General features: G+C 36.0%; 7 protein-coding genes across 11 annotated transcripts; 3 read left to right on the forward strand and 4 right to left on the reverse strand.

Annotated features, from left to right (window-relative positions):
• Nucleotides 1-86: 86 nt before the first annotated feature.
• LOC17882029 (dehydration-responsive element-binding protein 2G) lies at nucleotides 87-998 on the reverse strand. The gene has a single exon (XM_006288979.1). The coding sequence runs from the start codon at nucleotides 996-998 to the stop codon at nucleotides 87-89; it is 912 nt and encodes a 303-aa protein (XP_006289041.1).
• A 5,461-nt stretch (nucleotides 999-6,459) lies between these two features.
• Nucleotides 6,460-10,404, forward strand: LOC17884504. The gene is made up of 7 exons (XM_006287716.2): nucleotides 6,460-7,036; nucleotides 7,147-7,233; nucleotides 7,540-7,812; nucleotides 8,266-8,436; nucleotides 8,535-8,588; nucleotides 9,461-9,607; nucleotides 9,812-10,404. Exons 1-7 carry the CDS (start codon nucleotides 6,833-6,835, stop codon nucleotides 10,187-10,189), a joined length of 1,314 nt encoding a protein of 437 aa, XP_006287778.1. The 5' UTR covers nucleotides 6,460-6,832; the 3' UTR covers nucleotides 10,190-10,404.
• Nucleotides 10,405-10,783: 379 nt separating this feature from the next.
• Nucleotides 10,784-13,588, reverse strand: LOC17884580 (pentatricopeptide repeat-containing protein At5g18475). Of its 4 annotated transcripts, none has more exons than XR_002833257.1 (3): nucleotides 13,465-13,588; nucleotides 11,508-13,302; nucleotides 10,784-11,407 (listed from the first exon to the last, which is right to left on the reverse strand). XR_002833257.1 is itself a non-coding variant. In XM_006287498.2 (2 exons), the coding sequence occupies exon 2, from the start codon at nucleotides 13,290-13,292 to the stop codon at nucleotides 11,772-11,774; it is 1,521 nt and encodes a 506-aa protein (XP_006287560.1). In that variant the 5' UTR covers nucleotides 13,293-13,302; nucleotides 13,465-13,588; the 3' UTR covers nucleotides 10,784-11,771. The 4 variants fall into 4 exon arrangements, 1 of the variants encoding a protein (XP_006287560.1); XR_002833256.1 differs by having other exon boundaries at nucleotides 11,494-13,302; XR_002833258.1 differs by having other exon boundaries at nucleotides 10,784-11,084; nucleotides 11,184-13,302.
• On the forward strand, nucleotides 10,797-11,741 carry LOC17881656 (G-type lectin S-receptor-like serine/threonine-protein kinase At1g67520). Its single transcript, XM_023779947.1, is given in 4 exon segments — nucleotides 10,797-10,837; nucleotides 11,033-11,223; nucleotides 11,226-11,286; nucleotides 11,288-11,741. Coding segments are annotated over 4 exon segments (723 nt in total). The 3' UTR covers nucleotides 11,718-11,741.
• Nucleotides 13,589-13,823: 235 nt separating the features above from the next.
• On the reverse strand, nucleotides 13,824-16,811 carry LOC17881512 (inositol phosphorylceramide glucuronosyltransferase 1). Its single transcript, XM_006287416.2, has 9 exons — nucleotides 16,429-16,811; nucleotides 16,121-16,241; nucleotides 15,693-16,042; nucleotides 15,374-15,481; nucleotides 15,157-15,291; nucleotides 14,958-15,071; nucleotides 14,565-14,835; nucleotides 14,337-14,460; nucleotides 13,824-14,203 (listed from the first exon to the last, which is right to left on the reverse strand). Exons 1-9 carry the CDS (start codon nucleotides 16,654-16,656, stop codon nucleotides 14,059-14,061), a joined length of 1,596 nt encoding a protein of 531 aa, XP_006287478.1. The 5' UTR covers nucleotides 16,657-16,811; the 3' UTR covers nucleotides 13,824-14,058.
• Nucleotides 16,812-17,020: 209 nt separating this feature from the next.
• On the reverse strand, nucleotides 17,021-19,928 carry LOC17882482. Its single transcript, XM_006287357.2, has 2 exons — nucleotides 19,602-19,928; nucleotides 17,021-18,787 (listed from the first exon to the last, which is right to left on the reverse strand). The coding sequence occupies exons 1-2, from the start codon at nucleotides 19,714-19,716 to the stop codon at nucleotides 17,244-17,246; spliced, it is 1,659 nt and encodes a 552-aa protein (XP_006287419.1). The 5' UTR covers nucleotides 19,717-19,928; the 3' UTR covers nucleotides 17,021-17,243.
• A 1,902-nt stretch (nucleotides 19,929-21,830) lies between these two features.
• Nucleotides 21,831-24,803, forward strand: LOC17881571 (probable receptor-like protein kinase At5g18500). 2 transcript variants are annotated; one of them, XM_023780105.1, is made up of 8 exons: nucleotides 21,831-21,861; nucleotides 22,472-23,096; nucleotides 23,186-23,290; nucleotides 23,371-23,493; nucleotides 23,575-23,745; nucleotides 23,839-23,968; nucleotides 24,065-24,277; nucleotides 24,375-24,803. In XM_023780105.1, the coding sequence occupies exons 2-8, from the start codon at nucleotides 22,495-22,497 to the stop codon at nucleotides 24,486-24,488; spliced, it is 1,458 nt and encodes a 485-aa protein (XP_023635873.1). In that variant the 5' UTR covers nucleotides 21,831-21,861; nucleotides 22,472-22,494; the 3' UTR covers nucleotides 24,489-24,803. The 2 variants fall into 2 exon arrangements, with proteins under 2 accessions (XP_023635873.1, XP_023635874.1); XM_023780106.1 differs by lacking the exon at nucleotides 21,831-21,861 and adding an exon at nucleotides 22,206-22,304.
• The last annotated feature ends 14 nt before the right edge of the window (nucleotides 24,804-24,817 follow it).

A 24,817-nucleotide genomic window follows, 5' to 3' on the forward strand; every position in this document is an offset into this window, starting at 1 on the left:
TAGTATAACAAATTAACAAATCCTAAATCAAATATAAGAGATATATTTAAGATAAAATAATAATAATAATAAATAAATAAAAACTCTCAGAACCAATTCCATGGATGTTGAAACTCCTCACAACACCAATTCTTGAAATCACCATTTTTGCCAATCAACAAACCCAAATCATCAATCTCCAAAAGATCATCCATTTCCAAATACCCTGTTCCCTCTTCCACCTCCGGCTTATGCAACCTCTCTACGCCGCTACTATGAACCAACATACTCTCCTTATTGTCCGACGAGCCACACGATGATGACACGTCATGCTCCGTCTTCTTTTCTTGCCCCACAAGAAACCTAGACCAAGCTCCATTTGATAATCCATAATTCGGATTCACCCTCGGTTTCAACGTGGTCGAAAACGTTAATGAAGAGCCACCACCGCCACTCGCTGCATCGACACTTTCTTGACCTTTTGAATCACTTTGTTTAGGTAATAACCAACAGAGATTCGAATCACTTGAAGGCAAACATCGATCATAATGATGATCATCGTCTTCTTGTAGAAAACTCGATCTCCCTGACCAAGAACTTCGTGACCCACTTACCGGGCCGAGACCAAGGTCCAACCCACGAACAGTATCGAGCTTATAAGACCAAGAACCCGACCCGTGCCCCGAGAAAGACAAGTTCCTATTAACTACTTGTTGTTGCTGTTGTTGCTGTTGTTGTTGTTGTGGGTGCAACAAGTTGAGTTTAGCCTCGTGTCCGTAGAGTTTCTTAGCGGCTTCATCGTAAGCTTTGGCTGCTTCGACTGAAGTATTAAACGTACCGAGCCAGAGACGAGTCCCGCGGTTAGGCTCACGGATCTCAGCCACCCATTTACCCCAAGTACGTTGCCTAACTCCACGGAAAGTACAAGTGGCGTTCTCTGGACCGCCTTTACCTTTCATGCAACCTTTCCTAGATCTACCCATGTTTCGTTTCTTGGCCGGAGGTTGCTCTTCTTCCATGGTGTTCCCTTTCGAGAGTTTCAAATCTGGTTTAGTTCAATTCGTTAGAGTGGAATAAAAATAGAGTGCGTGTGTATATATATAAATACGTGGACACGTCATGAGTATGCGTATTTTTACGTGGCATATGTATATATGAGTTTGTACGTGTGTATGTGTATATATGTACACTAAGGTAAGGTTTTGTTTATTTGATTTTAATGTTTGTGCTACACGAAAGTGACCCCCGACCACTGTCTTGATGATGACTCACGCGTTTGTGTTTCTCTCTGAGCCCTTCTCCTTAAAAGTGGAAACTTAAACCTTTTACAATTCATTATATAATATATACTAGTATATAAACATTGAAATTCTCGACCATTTTTTTTTTTTTGGTAATGGTCCGAATGAATGTTACATGTTAATATGTTTTAGATGTTGTTGTTAGAAAGTATCCATCCGATCTATATATGCATGTGTATGATCTCTTTTCTACAAAAATGTCTTATTATTACTTTTATCTCTTTTTAACATCCGAAAACTTTTTAAAACTATTTAAACCACAGCAAATTTACTATACCAAACCAGATAAAATTACTAAATCTTCTCCAAATAGCTCGAGTCATATCCATGTGTCTTTTTCCTGGTAATACTCTGACAAATCACGATTCTTGGGGTTTTTCGTTTCTAGGTTTTACTTAGGTTTTAAGTTTCACCGTTTGTTTTTGGATAGGAGTAACATTTTAGTCTAAAATAATTGAAAATGTATATACGTAGATGAGAAAATGGAATATGTCAAGCTTGTAAGCCACGTGTTAAGATCGAGGAAGGTCTGGCAAACACCTCGGAACACATGGCTCAACCATTCATTAGGTGCTTCGGCTCGAAGTATCTATTTTTACACCACTACTTATAAAATTCCTCTGTTTTTATGTTTTCACGTATTCAGTCGTATATATCTCTTGTCGATACAATATAAACCATTGTATTTTTTAAGCATTTCTGAAAAGACTTTCTTGCCTTGATTTTACTTATTTATAAAAGCGAAAAATGCAAAAATGTCACAATTATATTATTTATTATTGGAAAAAAGTTAGTGTATTCTATTCTTCTATATTTTGGTTATGCGTGGATTGTATTATGACACAGTGTACATTTATTAATATATACTTGTACACAATTACACATATATAACCACAGTAATCAACATTTTTTTTTTAATTGTCAAAGTACACTGATCAACATTCTATGATCTATCATGGGATTTTGTAGGCAATGTATTATTTTTTTACTCTACATTGACAAAATAGTTAAAATATATATACAAAAAGTTCTTCGACTTCTTTACGATCAAATAATGATTTAAACTCTGAACATTGTGATTAGATTAGCCAGTTGAATATGCTGTCAAATGGAAAGATTTAAAACAAAAAAAGTGTTGACGATGTAAAAAGCATATAGAATACATATAAAGATTTTCGTAGAAACGAATCATTTACTAAACTATCTTCCTACGTACATGAATATTCAAGATATCTTGTGAAATCTTTTTTATGCCATCGACTGTTTTTATTATTTCGGCACCTAACTCAAACTATATATTATACAAGTAGTATATAGCGAGAAAGATGAATGAGGTAAAGTTGCATGAGAAAGAGCAAGTGTGAGATAGCAAGAGGTGGCACTGGCGATGAGTGTCACTCTTACGTCGTTGAGAGTGCGACACTTGTATTCTTCTTTCCCCCCCTACTTCTTGGAAAAGTTATAATAAACTCATTTGGACTCTTGGAAACCTTAAATTATAGAGGATCTCCGTATCTATATTTTCTGTTTCAAAATTTCAAAGGAGTTATATAATTTTTCTTTTAAAAAGTTTAGTTTATAAACATATCATGTATAAGATACAACACCACAAAGTAATTTCACTAAATTTTGTTCCCTGGATTCTCTTTATTAATAAACTCTTTTGACCTTTTTATTATTATTGAAAAAAAGAATTTTTGATTGAATAACAACAATATGATATCTAATATTTTAAAATCATCAATCCGATAACCCACATTTTGACCATCAGCTAACACAAATCGTTTTGTTTTGGAATTTTGGATCAATTGATATTAGCCAATCCAATAAGTTCCTTGTATATATCGATAAGGGAACTTGTTTTTTTGGTCCGCTTAGTATGTAGAATACGTTGTCGATGTTGGATCTTTTAGTAGATGTGAATATATGTGATGCCTTAATTTGATGGATCGATATCATATCATCGGTTTAGTCGAAGCATTGTCAATAAGTTAGACATGCTCTTTCACGAGAATGCACTTGATTGAGAGTGTTTTTGTACGTCTTCGAACATATTGTTTGGGCCTGGTTGACAGTAATTATATACGTACGAACTCAAAGAGGGTCTCTGATCTCATGATACGAGGCCCAAGTGATCCAACATATCCTCCTCTCCAACAATGCATCATCATGTTGTCCATCTTAAACTGATTCCGAGTCATATATATTGCCACGTTCATCAATACAAATATTATCGGGACTTGCCACGTCGACCAGTTTTCCGATTACATGTAATTCTATAAACAATAAAATAAAAATATTATTATTCAAAATTTTATGATAAAAAAAAAAACACTAAATTTTTTTATGTACAAACACTTTAGTAACATATAATTATTAATCCAAAATTGACGAGGGTTCCGATAGTCCAAAATTTGAAAAATGTGTATCTTCCATGAATAAAGTAGAATTTAGGGAAAAACGAAAATAATTGATCGCTGTCAATAGTCACTATGTATTGAAAACTGCAGAACTAACATCAAATCGTGTTGGTAATCGTTGTCAACAACGCCAAAGTGAACAAAGACATCAATCAATATATGTGATTTTGTCCCGTAGTTTACTAATGCTTGAAAGCCCCCCTCATGCCATGTTATACTAACATTTCATTTAAAGTTAAAACTGCTAATTAATGTTTCTTTTTATATGTAAATCTCGACCTGGTTTATATTGTATCAAACTAAAAATGCATATTTTACTATAAAATTTTTGAATTGACGTCACATAAAAAAAAAAAGTAGTAGTATCATTGAAGTTATACGTAAAAAAAAGGGTGTTATGGTAGTTAAGAACCTGAATCTGGCTACGTCGTAGCAAGGAAGGTTCATACTAATCGCATAATGCATAATGCATTACTTAATTTAGTATCACTAATGTATACATTCAACTAGTTTTAAAAATCAGACGAAGTAGACGCATCTTTACTTGGGATTGGAGCATCATTATAAATTTATAATAACCTGTTGTTTTCGTTATCCTTGACCATCGGATGAAGATACATATTTAATTCTTAATGTTATCTAATCCAACAACCTTTCTTTCTGTAAATTCATATGCAATGTTATGATAATGTATCACAAAAATTTAAAGTACACTAGTCACGTATATCTTATATATAGTTTCACTTTCACCCACGCGAACATTGATTACAAATATGTATGCACAGATGTGTAACGCTTTTAAACCCCTACATATATTAAGGTTTTGAAAACTTATATAAGTGTTCAAGATGTATTTTACAAGCTTTACAAAAAGTTATAAAAATTATTGTCTATAATAATACAGCATATTGATTTCTAGATACTGAAACTGATCGTTATTCTTGAACTGATCACACTCGAACCAGATATATTGATTGACCCCATTTGAGATATACCTATAAAATTTTACTAGATCAGTCATGGACCACTTTAATAAAACGGTCCACTGTGATTATATAACACTTGATATCATTTTTGTACGATCGACCTATAACACTTAACATCTTCTTGAGAAATAATTTGTTTGGCCAGTAAGTCAAATGAGGAAACAACTGCATTATACGTATCTTTTTATGAAGCTAAAAGCTTTCATCCTTTAAATGTAGTTTAATTCAAGTTGTATCTATTAGAGAGATAATGTAGCTTGCTTTCTTGATAAACTTCAATCTGAGTGTGGTATTCGTATTCGGAGTGAAAAGAAAGCAATATTCATGTAATTACTATACCATAGTTTAGTCTGTTATTTTTTACTTTTAAATGTCTGAAAGTTTATATAAGCAAAGCTATTTTTTGACAAGTTGTATAGGGGAAAAGCTAATCATGTACAGAAAAAAATATTGAACGATATTTCAAAAAAATTGTTACAATCGTACTGTATATATACAACAAAGTAAATTTTTATGTATTAAAATACATATGTAAACTGTGTAACGATTTTATACATAAACTAAAAATTTTAATACGTTGCTCATTCGGAAAGAAACGGGCATTGGATTAAATAACATATACTAGTTGTATTGTTGTTGGTCAACGAGATTAAATATTAGTATTAAGTAGCACAGAACAAAAAAAAAATGAACATGAAATTTAGAAAATGACAAAAAGATTACTAATTGATTATAAGTTTGAATTCAGTTGGTAATGATCATAATTCATTTGTTGAATTTGGTTCAGCCATCGCATTCACAGTGTGTGTACTTATAGTAGGCGCATATACCAAAAAAATAATAATGATATTTATAAAATCGGTGGTGTATGAGTACGCAATTAAAGAACGCCACGTGGGATGCAGTACCAAATTTTTTAGATGATAGTAACTTGAAAAAAGAAAAGCTGGATCGATTGAGAGACCCTCAAGCAAAGATACTAGAATACTACACAGCCATAAAGTTTAATTTTACTGAAATAAATAGTACTAAAAAGCCAGTCAAAATGATTACATAATTAGTATAATCATGTTACTAGTTTTGATCTCTGCCTCGTGCATATCCCACTAGCTAGAACCTTAATTAATTACTAGATCTTTGTAATATAAGCAATGTGTTGATCATCATATTATATTGAACTCCTACATACAAAAACAGTTTTACTACGAAAGGCAACGACCTCAACCATATATGTATCAAAACACTTTCTACTTTTGACTCCAAACTAAACTAAACCACAGCAACCTCAGCTCGTTCATTTTAAAAAGGGTAAACACAACTTTGGTTATGAATGTTACGTTGTTTATATATACAAATATGAAATATACAATTCACACGAGTCGAATGTACAAAGTATAATACTAGAAGGATGTATGTATACTCTTATATTTTTCGATAGTATGTATTTTCCCAAGTTTTCAAATTAAAAATTTTAGAAAGAAAAGAGATAGTAGTGACAGATGAAAACATTGAAGGAGTGTCATAAAAGGGAAGAAAGGTTAAGTTAGTTGGGTAGGTCTTCTCTTTCTCTCTATTGTATTTATTTGTAGAGTCTCCCTTTGCTTCTTTTTCATTTATTTCCCTTAGCTTTATATTAATCAATATTTGCTTTTAGTCTGTCTCACACACATGTATAAAATGAATATTTTCTCTCTTTTTTCTATATATATAAGAAAAGATAAGACAACAATTAAATCCATCTTTTTTTATATATATAAAGAAAATGAAACCAAGGCAGGGGCAATGATGAATCTTGATTTGATCTTCTTCTCGAAAACCTCATTTTGCTTTTGCTTCTTCTCTTCCATTTCCATATTTACACTTCATAATATCTCCTTCACCCACTTCTCTTCTTCCCCATTTATAACACACAGATAAATACATACACATACTTTAACATTTATATATATATTTTGGGCTAGCTATAGTAATCCTTTAAAATCTCTTTCCATTTTCTTGAAATGGTCCTCCTCTCATCTTACCTCTAGAAGAATCTGTCTGACCTTCTCTCAGTTTCCATTTTTCTCACTTTCTCGTTCTTCGGACACTGAATGTGATACACATACATAGGAGATTGATAAAAAGCTTTAAAAGATCGATCAATATAATGGAGGTTTTTGTTCGTCTTCCATCCAAGAGAAGCCTAATTCTTTTTCTTGTTATTATTGTAAGTCTCTCTTTGAGCCAGAAGGTCAAACATGTCTCTGCCTCTAACGACACTAAACCAATCAGACAAGTCAGTAGCTTGAGACTAGAGAGGATTCAAAAGCACTTGAACAAGATCAACAAGCCTCCTGTCTTCACCATCCAGGTTATATATTATACGTACATATGTTTCTAATTGTATTTGACTTGTCTAAATTAATTTCATCATTATGTGAAAATATATAACTTTTGTTGTTATCAAACAATAAATTACAGAGTCTAGATGGTGATGTAATAGATTGTGTACCCAAAAAGAAGCAGCCAGGTTTGGATCATCCACTCTTAAAGCATCACAAGATTCAGGTAATATATGTATATAGCTGACCACGCAACATTTTCTTTTATTTATTACTAACCATCAAATAGACAGTTTTCAAATTTTATTGAATAATTTAGCACTATTTGTTTAGGTAACTACCAATTAAAAATTCTGTGAATGACTTAAAAAATGATGTTGGTGAATTGGATGTGACAGTTGATAAATATAAGCATATTGTTTATCTTAATACTATATAATAGTACAAAAAATAAGTCGTTTGATTATGATAAAAGCCAATATTTTTTATCGATGAGATCAAGAAAGTGATTATGATAAATTTATGAATGCAGAAAGCACCGAAGAAAATGCCGAAGATGATGGGAAGAGATGATGTTAATAAAGAAGAAGAAGCAGCAGCAGCAGCGAATGTATTGGAAGGTGCATGGCAAATGTGGCACGTGAACGGCACGAGGTGCCCAAAGGGGACCGTTCCCATACGACGCAATACGATGAACGATGTGCTCAGAGCCAAGTCTTTGTTTGACTTTGGCAAAAAGCGACGGAGCATCCACCTTGATCGACGGACAGAGAAGCCTGATGCCCTCGGCACTAATGGACATGAGGTACACTCGATTATAGTCTCTCTTCTTCTTCTTCTCCCTTGGCCCTTCTTGGTTGTTGACGAATAGGACTATGAGAAAACATAATATTACATAGACAATTCACATAAACGTTGAGGAACTTATAGATAGTATATATACGCTCTATTCGTATATCAATGTTTATATATGTGAATTGTCTATGGAATCATTTAATTATGGACCCATATAACAGCTTCCATTGTCAGTCTCATTAATTAAATATATAAAAACATAAGCATTCAATGGATTTTAAGATCCGGTCTCGTTATCATAATAATTCTTGAAACATACAACTATCTTACTAAAAGATTAGTAATCCATTTCATACGCATATATTGGGATCATGAATATGATTTAGAAGTTAATGATCGAAGTATAATAATAATAATAATTAAGACTAATTTGTTAATGATTTATGGTTGGGGGAAATGATAGCATGCGATAGCGTATACGGAAACATCGTCGGAGATATATGGAGCAAAGGCGACGATCAATGTTTGGGATCCAAAGATAGAAGAAGTGAATGAGTTTAGTCTCTCTCAGATTTGGATTCTCTCTGGATCTTTCGTCGGTCCTGATCTCAATAGTATAGAAGCTGGGTGGCAGGTACTGTGTTTTATTCCCATGATAACATTAAATCTTGTTTAATTTACTTTTTCATAAGAAAGGATTATATCTAAAGCTGTCATTGTTCTACTAGTCAGGTCAGTCCGGAGCTGTATGGTGACAACAGACCAAGATTGTTCACTTATTGGACGGTACGTTGTTGTTACTATTTGTTGATTTTACATATTATGGTGCTAATCACTTTCAGTTAGTTATTTAAATTCAAGAAATAAAAAAAAAAAAAAAAATTCAAGAATTCTAGACCTAAGATTATAATTCATAGAGAAGAAGATATAGATAGATAAGAGTTTAATTAATGTTTTTGCTTTTGAGGACATTCATGTGACAGTGGAGTAGTTTTCCAATGTGTAGTTCAGTGTCTAGTTTTGGTATATAGATTGTATTTACAAAACTACCAAATATTGCTTTGAAGGCAAACTTCCAATATTACTTTAACATTTTTGTATAAACATACTTTTTCTTTTTCTGAAACAGAAATTTAATCATCTACAAAATCAGTGATACTACTGTGCATGAAAATTATGATAGGGTAAAATCGAAGGTAATATATGCCAAAAAGATTAAAAATTGAAGGTTGCTTTCAACCTTGTGGTATTTATTCTTATACAGGTTCCTTTAATGTGTAGTAGTAGTAATAGTAAGTATTGATCATTTCGAAGTTAATGGTAGAAGAGAGTTATCATGATAACGTTTGGTGTAGAGCATTTAATATTTTGCATTGATAGCTTTTTATTATGGAGTATCAATTGGATTGATGATGAAACCACCAGTCCAATTTCTGTACTAGTCTCCAAATCATTAAATTTTTGGTTCTGCCCTAAAGCTAGAAATAGGATGCACATATCTACACATATTTTTGGTTGTAAGTTTTGTAAATATATGTTAATTAGGTATTTATTTTGATCAACTGGTTTGGCAATAATTTTGGGTTTTCATTTTATTTTCCTTGAGCGTATCCTAAACTAGCAATGTATTTTCCTTTTTTTGTTTGGTATTCTAAAAGAGTGATTCATATCAAGCAACGGGATGTTACAATCTTCTATGTTCTGGATTTATCCAAACAAATAACAAAATTGCAATTGGAGCAGCCATTTCTCCTCTCTCTACTTTCAAAGGGAACCAGTTTGACATCACAATTCTCATTTGGAAGGTTCGTCTCTGTCTCTTTCTTAAATATGCATGCATGTACGCGTTCACTCTAATACTGTGGATGTTACATCTTGGATTTGATCTGAACATGAGTAAAATGAATGTCACTCCATTCATTTCATACTATATTTAGCAATGATATAAGTAAATATATTTTTGAACAAATGAACTTTCTTAAATTATATTAGCATGATAAATATGGCAGGATCCGAAAATGGGGAATTGGTGGATGGGATTAGGGGACAACACGCTAGTCGGGTATTGGCCAGCCGAGCTATTCACGCACTTGGCCGACCATGCGACCACCGTGGAATGGGGAGGTGAGGTTGTGAACACGCGTGCTTCAGGCCGGCACACGACGACTCAAATGGGTTCGGGTCATTTTCCGGACGAAGGGTTTGGGAAAGCAAGTTACTTCCGGAATTTGGAGGTCGTGGATTCGGACAACAGTCTCGTACCGGTGCATGACGTCAAGATATTAGCCGAGAACACAGGATGTTACGACATAAAGAGTTCGTATAGTAATGAGTGGGGAACTTACTTTTACTATGGTGGACCGGGGAATAATCCTAGGTGTAATTGAAATCAAAGTGTACATAGTTGGGGCTGGGGAGAATGGTGGAAAAAAAAAAAAGAGAGTATCGAATGTGTAATTTTTTCTCTAAAGGATGGGTAGTGAAAATTGAATATTATTTGGCTTATTGTTGTTGGGGTTTAAATCTAGTAATTTATTATTGCATTCATAGGAAAAAAAACGAATGAGTGTATGCAATAATGAGAGTATGATAACAAAGTTTATATGCTTTCTAAAATTTGCGTTAAATCTCAGATCTAAATTAATCGCCGTTACAATTCAGAAGAAGAACAACTTGAGTATAAAGATATGTGTGATTGATCCCCACTTACAGTGTGATAACACTTCTAGTGTGTTGGTTGGTTGGCTAAGTGCTTACACCAAGAGATTTGAGTTCAAACTTCAAAATATACAAATTCATTTTCTAGGTTGTTATTTCAGTATTACAAAACGGATTACAGAGACCCCAAAAAAATATCATGATCCAATGTACTTGAACTTGGAAATATATATACTTTGTTGTCAAAAACATTTGTAATGTAAACACTACGTACTACATATAGAAGACGAAAAAAGAAGTCATAAACGTCTTAGAGAGACGTATGAATCGAACTTCATGATATTTCGATTACCTAAAAAGATTTTTAAGGAAAAAGTGTGTGTGGAAGATTGCATTACACGTTGAGATTCGAAGACTTGGGAAATTATTACTTTTAAGTCGTTAACGTCGATGCTTGAATTGGAATTAGTGATAGACCATCATCATCTCATCATAATTAATCGGCCACAAGCACACAGACAGACCCCACGAGGCCACGACGCGTTTTTATTTTCCACACCACTATGACAAAGCTTCGACCATCCCACCAATACATTACTTCCAGAGATGAAGATTGGGTTTAACCTAAGAACCAAGAAAGAAGTTTCAGTTACTTCTTGGATAAGTGACCAGTTCCCAGTCTCAGGAGCATTCAGACTAGGACTAGACCGATCAGGAGCTAACCAGTTACTCGTCTGGCGCCACTGTGAAATCTACTGGTCCAGTGAAGCTCTCATTTGACTTTAGAGCTATCCAGACGCTACATTGATTATGAATTCAAGTTCGATTAAGAAAGGTAACAGTTCGGTCTTGCCCAGCTGGTTCTTGGATACTCTAGGCCAAATCACTGTAACCAATGTGGTCAGCAGCAGCAATAGCAGTAACTGGATTTCCGAAATCAGTGAACCCTGCAAGACGGATTCAAAGAACAGCTCAGCGATCTGCATCACGGAGAAGCCAACAGCCTGTAGGCAAGGGTCGTAGTATTTCAAACCAAGAAGAGGATACATGATGGATAGTGGCTATTTTGATGGTGATAGTTTGAACACTGGTCTTAGCGACTGCCATGGAAGCTGCCGGAGAAACTGTTCTTGCATTGCTTTTCAAACCTTTTCTAATGGACTTGGTTGCCAATATTGGGGAAAAGGGTCAAAGTTTGTCCCTTATGATAGCTTCAACTTCAAATTAATAACTTATGTCCTTGATTTTGTACAGTGATGAGTGGTTGGAAGAGTAACTATGTAACCAAACCAATATCAATAAAGGGCATTATCAAGCAACTAAAGAATCAAGAAGTTCAAAGACATGCACCAACTTCCTCTCTCTGCAACTTGATTCAACCACAGCTCTCCAAGAACTGGGCTCTGGTTGGAGACCTATTTTCAGAAATCCAATCAGAACTCGAACCCCCATTTCTGCATTCCCGGATCCGCAAAGCCGAACCACCAACTCATTCCATGTCGCATGGTGAGGCCACATCCCTCTCTCCGACATCACACTCAGAAACTTTACCGCTTTCTCGAGCTTGCCATTGTGACACAACCCATTCAGTATGATCCTATAACTACCTTTGTCCAGATGAACTCCTTCACATCCCCATTGATCCAGCATCTGAAGAGCTTCTTCAGATCGTCCTTCGCTGGATAAGCCCTTGAGTATTACATTACAAGTTAATGCATCAACTCTGCACCTGGATGCTTTCATTTCTCCAAGTAACTTCATGGCCTCATCGATTGCACCATTTTTACAGAGGCAGTTCATCAATGTGGTATAACCAACCGTGTCGAGTCTCAGCCCAACTTCCTTCACCTCGTTAAAGATTCGTTTAGCTTCCTGAATATTTCCCTCTTTACAGAATCCATTCATCAGAGCTGAGTAATTGTATACATTTGGGTTACATCCATTCTTCTTCATGAAGTCTAAAATCATCTCGGCTCTCTTAACTTCCCCTGAACGACAGAATCCGTTAATCATAACGTTGAAAGTCACAGGGTCTGGCAAAATCCCTTCTTTTGAGATCATATCCTCGAACAATTCCACCGCTTCTTTGGACCTCGAGTGTGCAAACAGACAGTCCATAAGGGTTGAGTAAGTAATCGAATTGGGATACGAAATTCCAGATCTTTTCATCTCCTCCACAACTCGAAATGCAGAATCAATATCCCCATTCTTGCAGTGGTGCTTCACTAGAATATTGAAAATGCAAGTATTTGGCTGCAATCCAAGGTTATGTTTGGCATACAAGAGGAGGTTCCGGGCCAAATTAATCTCCCCTGCATCGATAAGGAGATTGAGACAAGTGCTAATGGATTTGAGAGAAGGTTTCACACGAGCAATCACTTGAATCAAGTTAAACATGTCCATCACTTTATCATGCAAATCAAACCTAGAGAAATGTCTCATCAGGTTAAGAAACAAACTTTCCTCGAACCTACAAGTCTCGTACCTCATCTGATGAAGAATCGCATCAACAGCTAGAAACTTCTTGTGCCTAACGAGATTATCCAAAAGAACAGAGTATGTAGCATTGTTATGGTTAAAACCTTTCTGTTGAGAAGCTCTGTTAAATATATCAAGCGAACGCTGAGGATCTCTCTCTCGTCTCATCAATTCGATAGCAGATGCGTGAGAGATAAACTTGGTTTTGGGGTTAGTTTCCAATGGTGAGATTGAGGATTCGGGTGGTGAGTTTGGTTTCTTCATTTTATCCGAGAAGCAAATGGGAGATACCCATGATCGTGACGACGAATAGAACCGGCGATGTTCATTGATTATCGAAGTTGGGAAGCGCATTGTATCTCCTCTGTAATCAAGAGAAGAAGAAGACTGAGTAATTAGGTTAAGAAAATAAATACTTGGAAAAGAAGAACAAAGCTGCTTCCTTTAAACCTAATATAATCGAGTTCGTATTCAAATGAACATGAAGAATCAATCAGAGATTATATATCATATTGAACAAGCTTACCTTACTGAAGTGACCGCAACACCGGAGGGAGCAATAAGGTTCAACTTCGATGCAAGTTTTGATTTTTAAATCGAATCTCTAGGATGAAGCTCTTGTGAGTTTACTGAGAAACCGAAGCAGAACTGCGAAATCAAACTTTAAACTCATCGGAGATGTTGGGTTGCCGACGATGGTCCGGTTTTATTAATTCAATTATTAAATCTTGGTCGGTACGGTTCGGACAACAAATGTTTTTTTTTTTCACAACAAATGGTTTAACCCACAGTCATGTTTAAGCCGCGGTTTACTTTGAAATGTCTCTTCTCATCTTCTTATGGTTCTTGATGGAATCATGTGTTGTTATTTTAAGCTAAATAAGCTTTAGAAAGATGATTAGCCCACTAATGGGATCTTCAGTATTAACAATAAAATCTGTACAAATGTAAAAGAAGAGAAACGGCAACAATACATGATGACAAAGAAAGAACAAAGCTACAAAGCTGTAACCATTTCAAGACAGAGCTACAATGACTCAGGATTATAGGCTAGAGTGTTTCTGCAAGTTACAATGGTGACACATTTCTTCAGGTGTGTTTTGTTGTTGTTCTTGTTGTGTCAACAGAGGAAACAAAAGGAATTTGATCTCATCGTGTCACGACGGTCTTCTAGACCTTTCAAGAACCATCTGATTGCGAGGTGCTCTGAAGCATAAGTCATGAAGGCAGCTAAAATTATGGCTACACCCACCATTAGACCCAACCTGTTCAATATGTAGTGAATCAGCAACTATAGATTCAATCATGACAAATCTTAGAAGAGGGATCAAGTCAAAGTATAAGGATTAATCATCAATAACAAGAACCATTCTTAGCAAGTTTATTAAGAAACTTTACCTTGTAAATAAAGCGGTAATCCCTAAAATGTAAGGCAAAGAAACTGCAGCAATAGCCAGAAAAGCCATCCCTAATCCATAATAAAATGTAGTAACATCACAAGACACACCTGCTCGCTGATGACCTGTTGACAAAACAAAGGTGGAAATCACTATTCTTACTTCTCAACTTAGTAGAGAATGGTACAATTTCCGATCATCACAGTTTTTTTTTTTCTCAGGACCATACCTTTTGCAGAATCATCCAAGGACGAGGATTCTATTTGTATTGCTATTTTCTTTCCATGTTGATGTACAAAAACTAAGAAGCCACCAAACAAAAGACAGAAGATTGTAAAAGTCCATTCATACACCAAGATCAAGCCAGTCCCTGGCATGATTTGCCTCGGCACAATCGCAAAGGAAATTCCAAGAGATATCAGAACAGAAGTAAGACAGACTACAACTGAAACTGCCCCTAAGTGTTGAGGAACCTTGGACAGTGTGCTGCCACTGTGGGGCTGTAGACAGAAGCAATAATAACATTGTTCAAATTAGATCAAATTTTTAATTGATGACAAAAAAAAAAAAAGATCAAATTTTTAAAAAAAGTCAACCACAACAATATGATGTTGAAACTCACTTGATAGCTGGGATTCATGGTAGATACACCGCTATAACCAAGTGTTGCATTAGACCTGATTTTGTAATAAAGAGATCTAATTAACGAGCTCCAGCACAATGAACCCTCGCGACCCTGCAAGAAAATCAGAAAACATAAATTAAATTGTGATCCAAAAATGATGAATGTAGCAGAGATGAAGGCACCAAAGAATCTTAACCTGAATGGATCGGTAAATGCAGAACAATAGCACACAAAGAGGTAACAAGAAAAGAAACTTGACAACGAGGTCATCATGTTGGTTTTTGCCACCTCCAGTTCCAGGAAGAGTTTCCTCAAGCTTTACCCTAATGCTCTGAAATTGTTCTTGATGAAATCAGACTAAAAGAAATTCACTCAAAAGAAACCTTAAACCCATAGAGAAGAAGAAGACCTACTTGCCAAGCATCAACAGGTTTTACGAGCCATGCTGTCCACCAGTCCCAAGGCTTAAGAGGGCCTAGAGTGTAGTGAATAACGTGAAGTTTACTGTCATCCACCATCCACTGCAGAAATAATGAGAAAACTCAAGATTCAAACAGCTGAATAAAATGATAATTATACCTTGAACAAATCAAAACCAATCTCAAATTAACCAGTACACATTCAAAGATCACATCGATTTCATAGTAAGCCATAGACTTTAACAGCAAAATGAAAAACAGAACCAAAGAGACACCACAAGCCTAACTACAAACTTTTTTCCTAAGAAAATACCTTATTAGCAAGCATATAAAGACCAACATCAGCGTTATATAATGTTGAAAGCCTCTCCATAGCAGGAACTGGTCTGGTTTTCAAGACTTCAGGAGTTACACTAGGATCAAAAACACGAGCGTTTTGGAAATCTGGATAGTACGAATTCAAGAACCCTTGGTCTCCTCCAGTATAAGACGACAAAGTCTTCACTTTTCGCATCATATCATTGAAAAGAGCTTCGGATGGTTCAACAACCATGACACCAGAGTTTAGCCTCTCAGAATGCTTCAAGTTTGCGCAAAACTTCGAACATTTAAACAGATCATCAATGTTCTTTACCACAATAGTATCAGCATCAAGATAAACAACTGCACAAAAAGACAAATATTTATGAGATTCAAGTTCTGGAACCAGAATCCAAAAGAAAAACCGCAGAAAGCTCCTACCTTTCTTATAATCAGTCATGTTAAAGATCTTAAGCTTTGTGTAAACACCCCAGAACCTTGTTGGATGAACTTGGTTTGGATTCGCCAGTAAACTAATCTTCTCTACCTTCCATCCATCAGCCTGAAGAATCAAAAATACAACAAAAGTAAACACCTTTACACAAACCAGTGAGCGTTATGTTGATCAAATTCAAGCTCAAACTCAATTAAAAAGAGAAGCTTTGTTTTAGATCAACGAACGTCAATAACTAGAGAATTAAAAAAATCAAAACCAAACTGTGAGTGTGGAAAAGAGAATTGCCCCAAACCTTGAGTAGCTTTTTAGAGTAATCTGAGACACCATCAGAGACCAAAGCGACCATATCTTTATCGGATCCAGTGTCACGAATCGATTTACCTAATACCCTAACTCCCAATAAGAATTCGTCTCCATACAAAAGCGTGACATAAGCTTCTTCAGATCCAAACGAACCCTTTAACTGAATTGAAACGAGCGTGAGGAGAAGAACCCAGAGACTCGCCTTGAGTCTCACCATACTTGTTCGGATCTCAATTGTCTCTGAAAAAAATTCCTAATTTAAGGAAAGTAAGTATACGTTGAATTGAATTAGATTTTGAAATTTCTTCGTTATTCTTTCTTTTGGAATTTTTATGCTCATTTGCTGTGTCTTGGCTCAACTTAAACTTTGTTCCTTTCACCGCCGTCGTTTTAGAATCCGATTTGAGTTTTTGTAACCTACGACCAAGTCTACCACAACTTATCCTAGATATCCCAACGTTGAGTCTTGTAACGACGTCGTTCCAGTAAATGTAACAGGCTATAAAGCACATGTAACATGATCACTAATCAGATTCAAAAACATGACAACTTTTATCACTTAGGAATCTATCTGTCCCACATTGTGCAATGAAACCAACAAATATAGACATTATAATTTTTTGGTGTGCTGATTTTTTTCAGCCATTCAACTTTACAAGTAACAATGTAACATCATATAACTACACACTATTACACAAAAACACTTGGCAAAAGTTTTACTGAAACAGAGGAGCTCTGTTTTTTCCCCAAAGCCATGCAAGGAAAAAGAAGACTTCTTCATTCCAGCTTACAAAACCAAAGCTTTCAACACATTTCATCTCCCACCCAATTATCCTTCTCCTTTGGTCCCGTAGGACCTTCCTCGCCGTAAAGCTCAATAGGAAACAGACTCTCAAAAGAATACCTCAAAATCAGAGGAAGAAGATCAATGATCTTGTTGATCTCAGCTGCAGAATCGTACACTATAGTTGGTCCCCATTCTCTCATGAACTGCAGCCAGCACGGCTCTGAAACCGCTCCTTCGCCTAGATACTCCGCTGCCACTATCATATACCTTTGACTAGAATCCACCGCATACTTGCTTTTAGCAACATCGTTTCTCACTCCAATCCCGAGCTTCGACGAGCCTTGGAGATACAGTCCCGGGTGCGGGAAACTCGCGTGCCCGTGTTTAGACGAGTACACAACTGGTTTGTTGCTTCCTTTGACAAACTCAAGATCCGATACATCAACCCATCCTCCACCGCTATGCTGTGAGAAGTACATTTGTGAAAGTTCGCCATTGAAGTTACTTATCCGGAATGTGAAATGTTCCCAATCACCAACATGCTCTCCAACGCGGTTCATGGGGACGGTGAGAAGCCCGATTTTGAGTGTGGCCGGGCCATTAAATGGACAGAAGATCCACATCACAATGTCAGTGAAAATCCCGCCAAGCGCGGGTTTCACATGGACGTAAAGCTCTGAGCTCTCTATATTTCCCTTCTTTATATTACTTCTAACTTCGTCGTCTTCAGGGAGATCAATCCAGAAGCCCCCGTCGTTTTCTCCACCCGCAGGCAAATTCGAGCCATCAGAGTTAATCGGTTCGCCTTGTGATGCCCCAAACCGGTACAACAAAGCTCCGTTTTTAAAGAACCATGGCACGGAAGAAGGCAAGTAAGTCTCCTCGGGATGGAAGTAAACCATCGGTCCATAATGCTGAATAAGTGCATGGACCTGGTCAAGATTCGGCATCCCATGTAAGCTCGGATCAAGATTTTTCAAACAGGCAATGTTCATGGAGGATTTATTATCAGAAGACCGATCACTAGTGGAGCAAAAGAATGACCCAACCGCCACTCCTCGAGACCAAATCCCTCTCTCGCAAGGTTTAGTGCTCCAAACATTAAAAGATCCCACGCCAAGAACCTTCTCACCGGTTTCACAACTCTCGGTAAGATCCTCTCTTACACATCTCACTTCATCAACCTCAGGCTCCTCTGATCCGTCAGTGACAATAACTCCCACGGCTCTGTAGCCAGCCGGAGGATTAGGCAACCAGAAGTAGCAATCTGAATCTGAACTCCAAACTAAAGAATAGTTCAGTGGTTTTTTCAAGGGAGGACGATGATCATCCGCATTATTGTTAGCCCGAGCTGCAAGAACAAAGCCTCTTAATGGCTGATTGTTTGGCTGGCAGTAATCACCAAGGCAATGGAAACCATCAGGTATCCCCACAGGTTTGTAAAAAGAGGCGCATCTCGTTTTACCACGGGACGTGCCACATTGCCAGACTCTATCAAACTTGGTTACTTTCACCACTTCGATCTCTCCAAGATTTATCCTTCCGGTAGCAAAACCACTGCCTGAAAACAAAGACTAACCAACATTAGAAAGAAATATTCCAATCAAGATAGTTTGACAGCATTTAAATTAAGCAAGAGGAATCATAACCACTAATAGAATTATCAAACTTTAACATCATCAACCATTACTCAACTTTATCCAAAGGGTAGTTGGCACTTAAGACATAAAGAAGAATCAAAACATATCGAATCAAAAGTAACAACAAACACACAAAAAAAAACATAAATAAACAATGCTTGAATGGAAGTATACCACATCCATCCATATTTGTTGGAGCATTATTGCTCACATTATTGAAGCTCACGAAAACCATATCCAAATTATACAACATGTGAAGATTAATTGCACATAAAGGTCAGAAACTAATAACGTTGATTGGTACACCTTTTTTTTTGCTTCAGTTCCATTAAATGTTCACTGAGTCCAAAATAACTTTGACCATGGAACAAAATATCTTGAATCTCAAATTGTCAAACAAAGGAACAGGTAAACCAATGTTGAATATTCAAAACGAACTAGTATTTTAGAAAAAGGAAAACTCAAAGATTAAAACATTAGTTTGGTTCTGATGTATGACTGATCATAATCAATTGTTTTGATAAACTAAAGCAAATTCAAGAAATTAATAAATGTTTATGACATAAAAAAAAAAATTGAAATGAGAACTACTTTTAAAACATGTACTTATGTAATAGTATACCACTTGGATCTTTGATGGAAAACACTAGTTTGGTTTTGTAACAAAATTATGCAAAGCTAAAAGTAGAAATTGCAATTTCCAAGAAAAAGGATGGTTCTCTGAACTAGTTTTACCTCCTTGAGGCCATGGAGGAAGAGGCAAAGGAAGGGAGAAAGGCTTTGACTCGTAGGATTCAGATTCCAACTCGGAGACTCCTTGGTTCCAATAGAAGCAGCAGTCGCAAAACATCCTTTATCTCTGAGACAATATCGACGACTGTTTCTTCCGGAGGCTGAAGGAAACTCCCAGGTCACTGTCAGATCGGAGCTTATCTCTTCTTCTACGGCGAGGAGAGAAAAAGAAGGAGATGGGAGAAAGATAGAGAGAGAGAGAGAGTACAACTTGCGTGTGAGAGAGGGGAAGTTCAATGGTGGTGATGGTGTGCTTTGCTCCTTTTTTTTTTTAATTTTTTTCCATGCTTTATTCTCTTTCAGTTATTGTCCCTTTCTTTATACGTTTTCTATAAAGACCCCTTTATTTAGAAATAATTCAAATTTCGCCCCATCCAAAGAAAAAACAAATGTTAAAAGACAATATTTTACTACTCGTTTCTTTCAACCAAATATTTTTACATTGGTTTATGGGTAATAACTGTCGGGCGAACGAGAATTTCATACACGTCTTTTCAGAAATTTGTATGTTATAATAAAATCTCGAGCTTCTACTAAGGTTTGTTTTTGCTGCTAATCACTTATTTTATTTTGTTTGTTTTATCCGCAAAACAAAAACAATGCTTAGAAGTTCATATTGTAGTGGGGGGGTTGGATTTGTATTTTCTAAAATATCCCCATTTCAATGTATTTTGGCAAGTTCCACTATGTCGTGTTTTTTATAAGCAACAGATATATTAAAAAAAAAAAAACTACGAAAGCATTCTACCAAACACAAAAGTTGTAGATAAAGAAAGATATTCGGAGATAGTGAAAACATATCTATAGGCTCGGTCGATGGATATGACGAACAAATCATCAACACTGATGATTTAGTTGTTTACGATATAACTAGATGATCACTCACACTAGTTTCAGACAAGAACTACTGTAGTAACTGTCGACCGTTAATCTTTTCTCATGGGTTGGCTAGTCAATCAAAACTAGTGAAAATGGAATCATCAACTTTATGATTCCAATGTTTCATTCACCCATTAACACGTACTAAAGAAAACATTATGTCATTTTCATCAATATGTGTCATGGGAGATTTATAAAATACTATAAAAATTTTCAACATGAATCGAGCCGCCTAGTTAGACTTTGGACATCATTCTCTTCTTTTTCAGCTTGGACTTTTTTAATGCTGAAATGTGAAAACTATAACTCTCTATATAAGATGGGTGGAGAATGGTGAATCTGATGATCTGATGTATCAAAATAAATAGGCTGCTTTTAAGTTGAGTATAACACTCGTACTATCACATGCATTGAAAAATCATTAGGTCTATGTTTCCTTACAAATATATATATATATATATATGTTTATAAAGGTCCCATTAATAAAGTTTTATTTTAATCTAACTCACCTCTTTCATTACTTATTTTTTTCTTTCTATTTCCATCCTAAAAACTCCCAGTGAGATTATTAACATTCATGTTTGGAGAGATAACAAAACACATCAGACGTTTCTTTCTTTTACATAAATAAAACCATTTAAATGGCATTAATTTTGACATTTATTTATAAGTAAACAACCCCCAAAATATGAAAAAAAAACACTACATTTGTTCAACAAGTTTATAATTAAAACAAAAAGTAAATGAGTTTTATTTTTTTGTCAACGAGTAAAATTAGATTTAGTTTGGCATTCCCCTTTTTAGTTACAGTCTGTCAGTTACTTATACACGTAAAAAAAACAATGTAACCTTTATATAGTGAGTCTTCTTGTAGACAAAAAAAAATAAAAAAAATTGAGTCTTCTTCAAACTCTTTTAAACTTTTTAATCCGTCTTCACAAAAAAAAAAATGGAAAAAAAGTCTTCACCTTGTTTCGTCTTCGTCGGTCGTCACTTTTGCTAGCTAATAAAAGCCAGAATAAATAATTGGATTATATCTCTTTTTCCTTTTATTTTTGTTACTGTTTTTGTTATTATCATTGGAACACAGCTGCAAGGGTAAAGCTTCAATCTTTCCCACTCACATTCATTTCTGGTCTTTGATTTTTTTTCTTTCTTTCTTTTCACTGCTTATGTTCTTGTCTGTAGGTTAGAGATCCTCACAAAAAAAAAGATCCAAAGCTAGAAACTTTCTAGTCAATGCTGCTTAAGATCTGACTTTTTCCTTCAATGTCGCTCTGAAACCCCCCCCCCCCCCCCCCCAAAAAAAATTTTAGGCCATCAGGTTTGTTCTCCTTCACTTTACAATCCTAGTTGTAATTATTAGTTCTTTGTGTTCAATGCTTGAGTTTCTCAAAAATCTCTTTTTGGTGTTCTTTGGTTTCTGTTTATCAGACAATGCGACGGATTTATGAGTTTCTGAATAGTTTCTATTTGTCGGTAGAGTTTTTTCTAGATTAGCTTTGGTTCAACCTGTAGTTTTCTTTACAGCTGCTTAGTGGTTTAGCTGGCGTTTGGTTTGAGAACTGAATAATCTGGCAGCTGGCAATTCTTGGGGCTTAGGTACAATGTTGGTTTTATGAATCTGATTTTTCTTAGTCTTTCTTCTGTTTCTTGTCTTTTTGCTTGTTCCTTTCCATTTCTGTCTTCTTAAAGGAGAGGCTATGTGCATTTTCTATGTGGGTTTGGCCAGATTTCTATGTTTCAGTAGCTCAAATCTGATATTTGGTATAAGCTTTTTGTTTCCGGAGTTCGATTACTTTGACTCAGTTCTAGAAATGGTTCTTTTCATTGTCTCATTTTGTTTTCAAGCAGCAAAAAGTTATGGTTATTAAAGAGTTTTTTGGGTGTTTTGAGTTCTGAATTCATCGGTTTTGCCTCTCATCATTTTACAGGTGAATAAAGCGGAGCTCAGAAGATGAGTTCGGGTTTAAATGACACATTATCTCGGAAATACAGTGGTTTGGAGCTATGGGAGATAATAGTGATTGTTCTCTCAGCGATTTTCGTTGTAGTTTTAGCTATATCACTATGGCTTACTTTCAGAAGAAAAACCTCTAGATCTTCTTCTAATCTAGTCCCTGTTAGCCGTCAGATTACTACTAGCGTTCCTGAAGAAATTAAAGAGATTAGAGTCGACGAGGTTTCTTCAAGCAATGGTGGCAATGGATATCCCTCTATTAGTGAGAAGTTTGGAGATAAAGAACCTGAAAAGGGGATAGTAGTAGCAGAGTCAGAAAATGGAGATAGTAGCCGATCAGGCTCGTTTAATCACTTGGAGAAAAAAGATGGCTCGAGCGTTTCTTCTGCTAATCCTTTGACAGCTCCATCTCCTTTGTCTGGTCTTCCTGAGTTTTCTCACCTCGGTTGGGGACATTGGTTTACTCTTAGAGATCTTCAGATGGCTACAAATCAGTTTTCGAGGGATAATATCATTGGTGATGGTGGATATGGAGTTGTTTACCGTGGCAACCTTGTTAATGGTACTCCTGTTGCTGTTAAAAAGTTGCTCAACAATCTGTAAGTTCTTTTGGAAATTGCGAATCAAGATTCGAGGTTTCATTTCCTGAATCTTCTTTTTCTAATGGTGATGTTTTGTATTTTCTTAGAGGGCAAGCTGACAAAGACTTCAGGGTAGAAGTTGAAGCTATAGGTCATGTTCGCCACAAAAACTTGGTCCGCCTTCTTGGATATTGCATGGAAGGAACACAGAGGTATGTATGTTCTGTTGTAAATGATCTGTAGATTTTCTTCTGAATTTCACTAATAATCGGATGCTGTAACACTTAACTAGGATGCTGGTATATGAGTATGTTAACAATGGAAATTTGGAGCAATGGCTCCGTGGAGACAATCAAAATCATGAATATCTTACATGGGAGGCACGAGTAAAAATTCTTATTGGAACAGCCAAAGCGTAAGTCTTGTGACTTTATCTTTTTATTTCTCGGTTATGTTTTTTCTATATTCTCATCTGAGGTGATGGGTGGTGATGCAGGCTCGCGTATCTTCACGAGGCGATTGAGCCAAAAGTGGTGCACAGAGACATAAAGTCCAGCAACATTCTGATTGATGACAAATTCAATTCTAAAATTTCTGACTTTGGACTTGCCAAACTGCTTGGCGCTGATAAAAGTTTTATAACTACTAGAGTTATGGGTACCTTTGGGTAAGTAGTGACGTCTCTCTATATTCTCACCCTTTACACTTTTTACAAGTTGCTCTTGAGAAACAACTAACTTCTTTTGGTTCCGTTTTACAGCTATGTAGCTCCAGAGTATGCGAATTCCGGTCTTCTCAATGAGAAAAGTGATGTCTACAGCTTTGGGGTTGTACTCTTGGAAGCTATAACTGGTAGATATCCTGTAGACTATGCTCGCCCACCACCTGAGGTAACTTTCAAAAAGTTTTGTTCATACAAACCTTCAAAACACGTAAACTCTGCTCCCTCAAGAGTGTTCTCTGACACCTTTTTAATCATGTCGTAGGTACATTTGGTGGAATGGCTGAAGATGATGGTCCAACAAAGACGATCAGAAGAAGTGATTGACCCAAACCTGGAGACAAAACCATCTACAAGTGCTTTAAAAAGAACACTCTTGACTGCTCTAAGATGTGTTGATCCAATGTCTGAGAAACGACCGAGGATGAGCCAAGTTGCCCGTATGCTTGAATCCGAAGAATACCCAATTCCTAGAGAGGTAACAAAATTTTGAAAACGGCATCTTGTGTCTATTAACCAAATAGATATTTTGTTGAGTTTGGTGCTGAAAGCTTATACCAATTTTGAGAATTCAGGATAGGAGAAGACGAAGGAGTCAGAATGGGGCAACAAGAGATTCAGATCCTCCTAGGAATAGCACAGACACGGACAAGAGTGAGTACCATGACCTAAAGCCTGAAGCTGGATAGCCATTGGAAAAAATCGAGGTGTAAATTGTCGTAAAGTTTCGAGCTTTATGTGAAGTTTCAAGTCCTTGGTTCTTCTCCAGATCTTCTGCGTTATGTGATGTTTCTTTTCTTTTGTAATAAGGAGAGAGAGAGAGAGGGTGAGTGAGTGTTCATTGTTGTTGCTTGTATAGTATATGTTTGTTGTATTGTACTTTGCTTCTCCACGTTTTGCTATGTAGGTTTGTTTTTGGACCAAGAAAACGTTATTTGCAGGTTTTGTAGGATCTTTATGTTAAGTCTTTGAGAAAACGACGTGTAGTTTGCAATTTGCTTGTGGAAGATATTGTTAT

This window comes from Capsella rubella, unplaced genomic scaffold (genome assembly GCF_000375325.1).
Source record: "Capsella rubella cultivar Monte Gargano unplaced genomic scaffold, Caprub1_0 scaffold_6, whole genome shotgun sequence".
Classification (NCBI taxonomy): domain Eukaryota; kingdom Viridiplantae; phylum Streptophyta; class Magnoliopsida; order Brassicales; family Brassicaceae; genus Capsella; species Capsella rubella.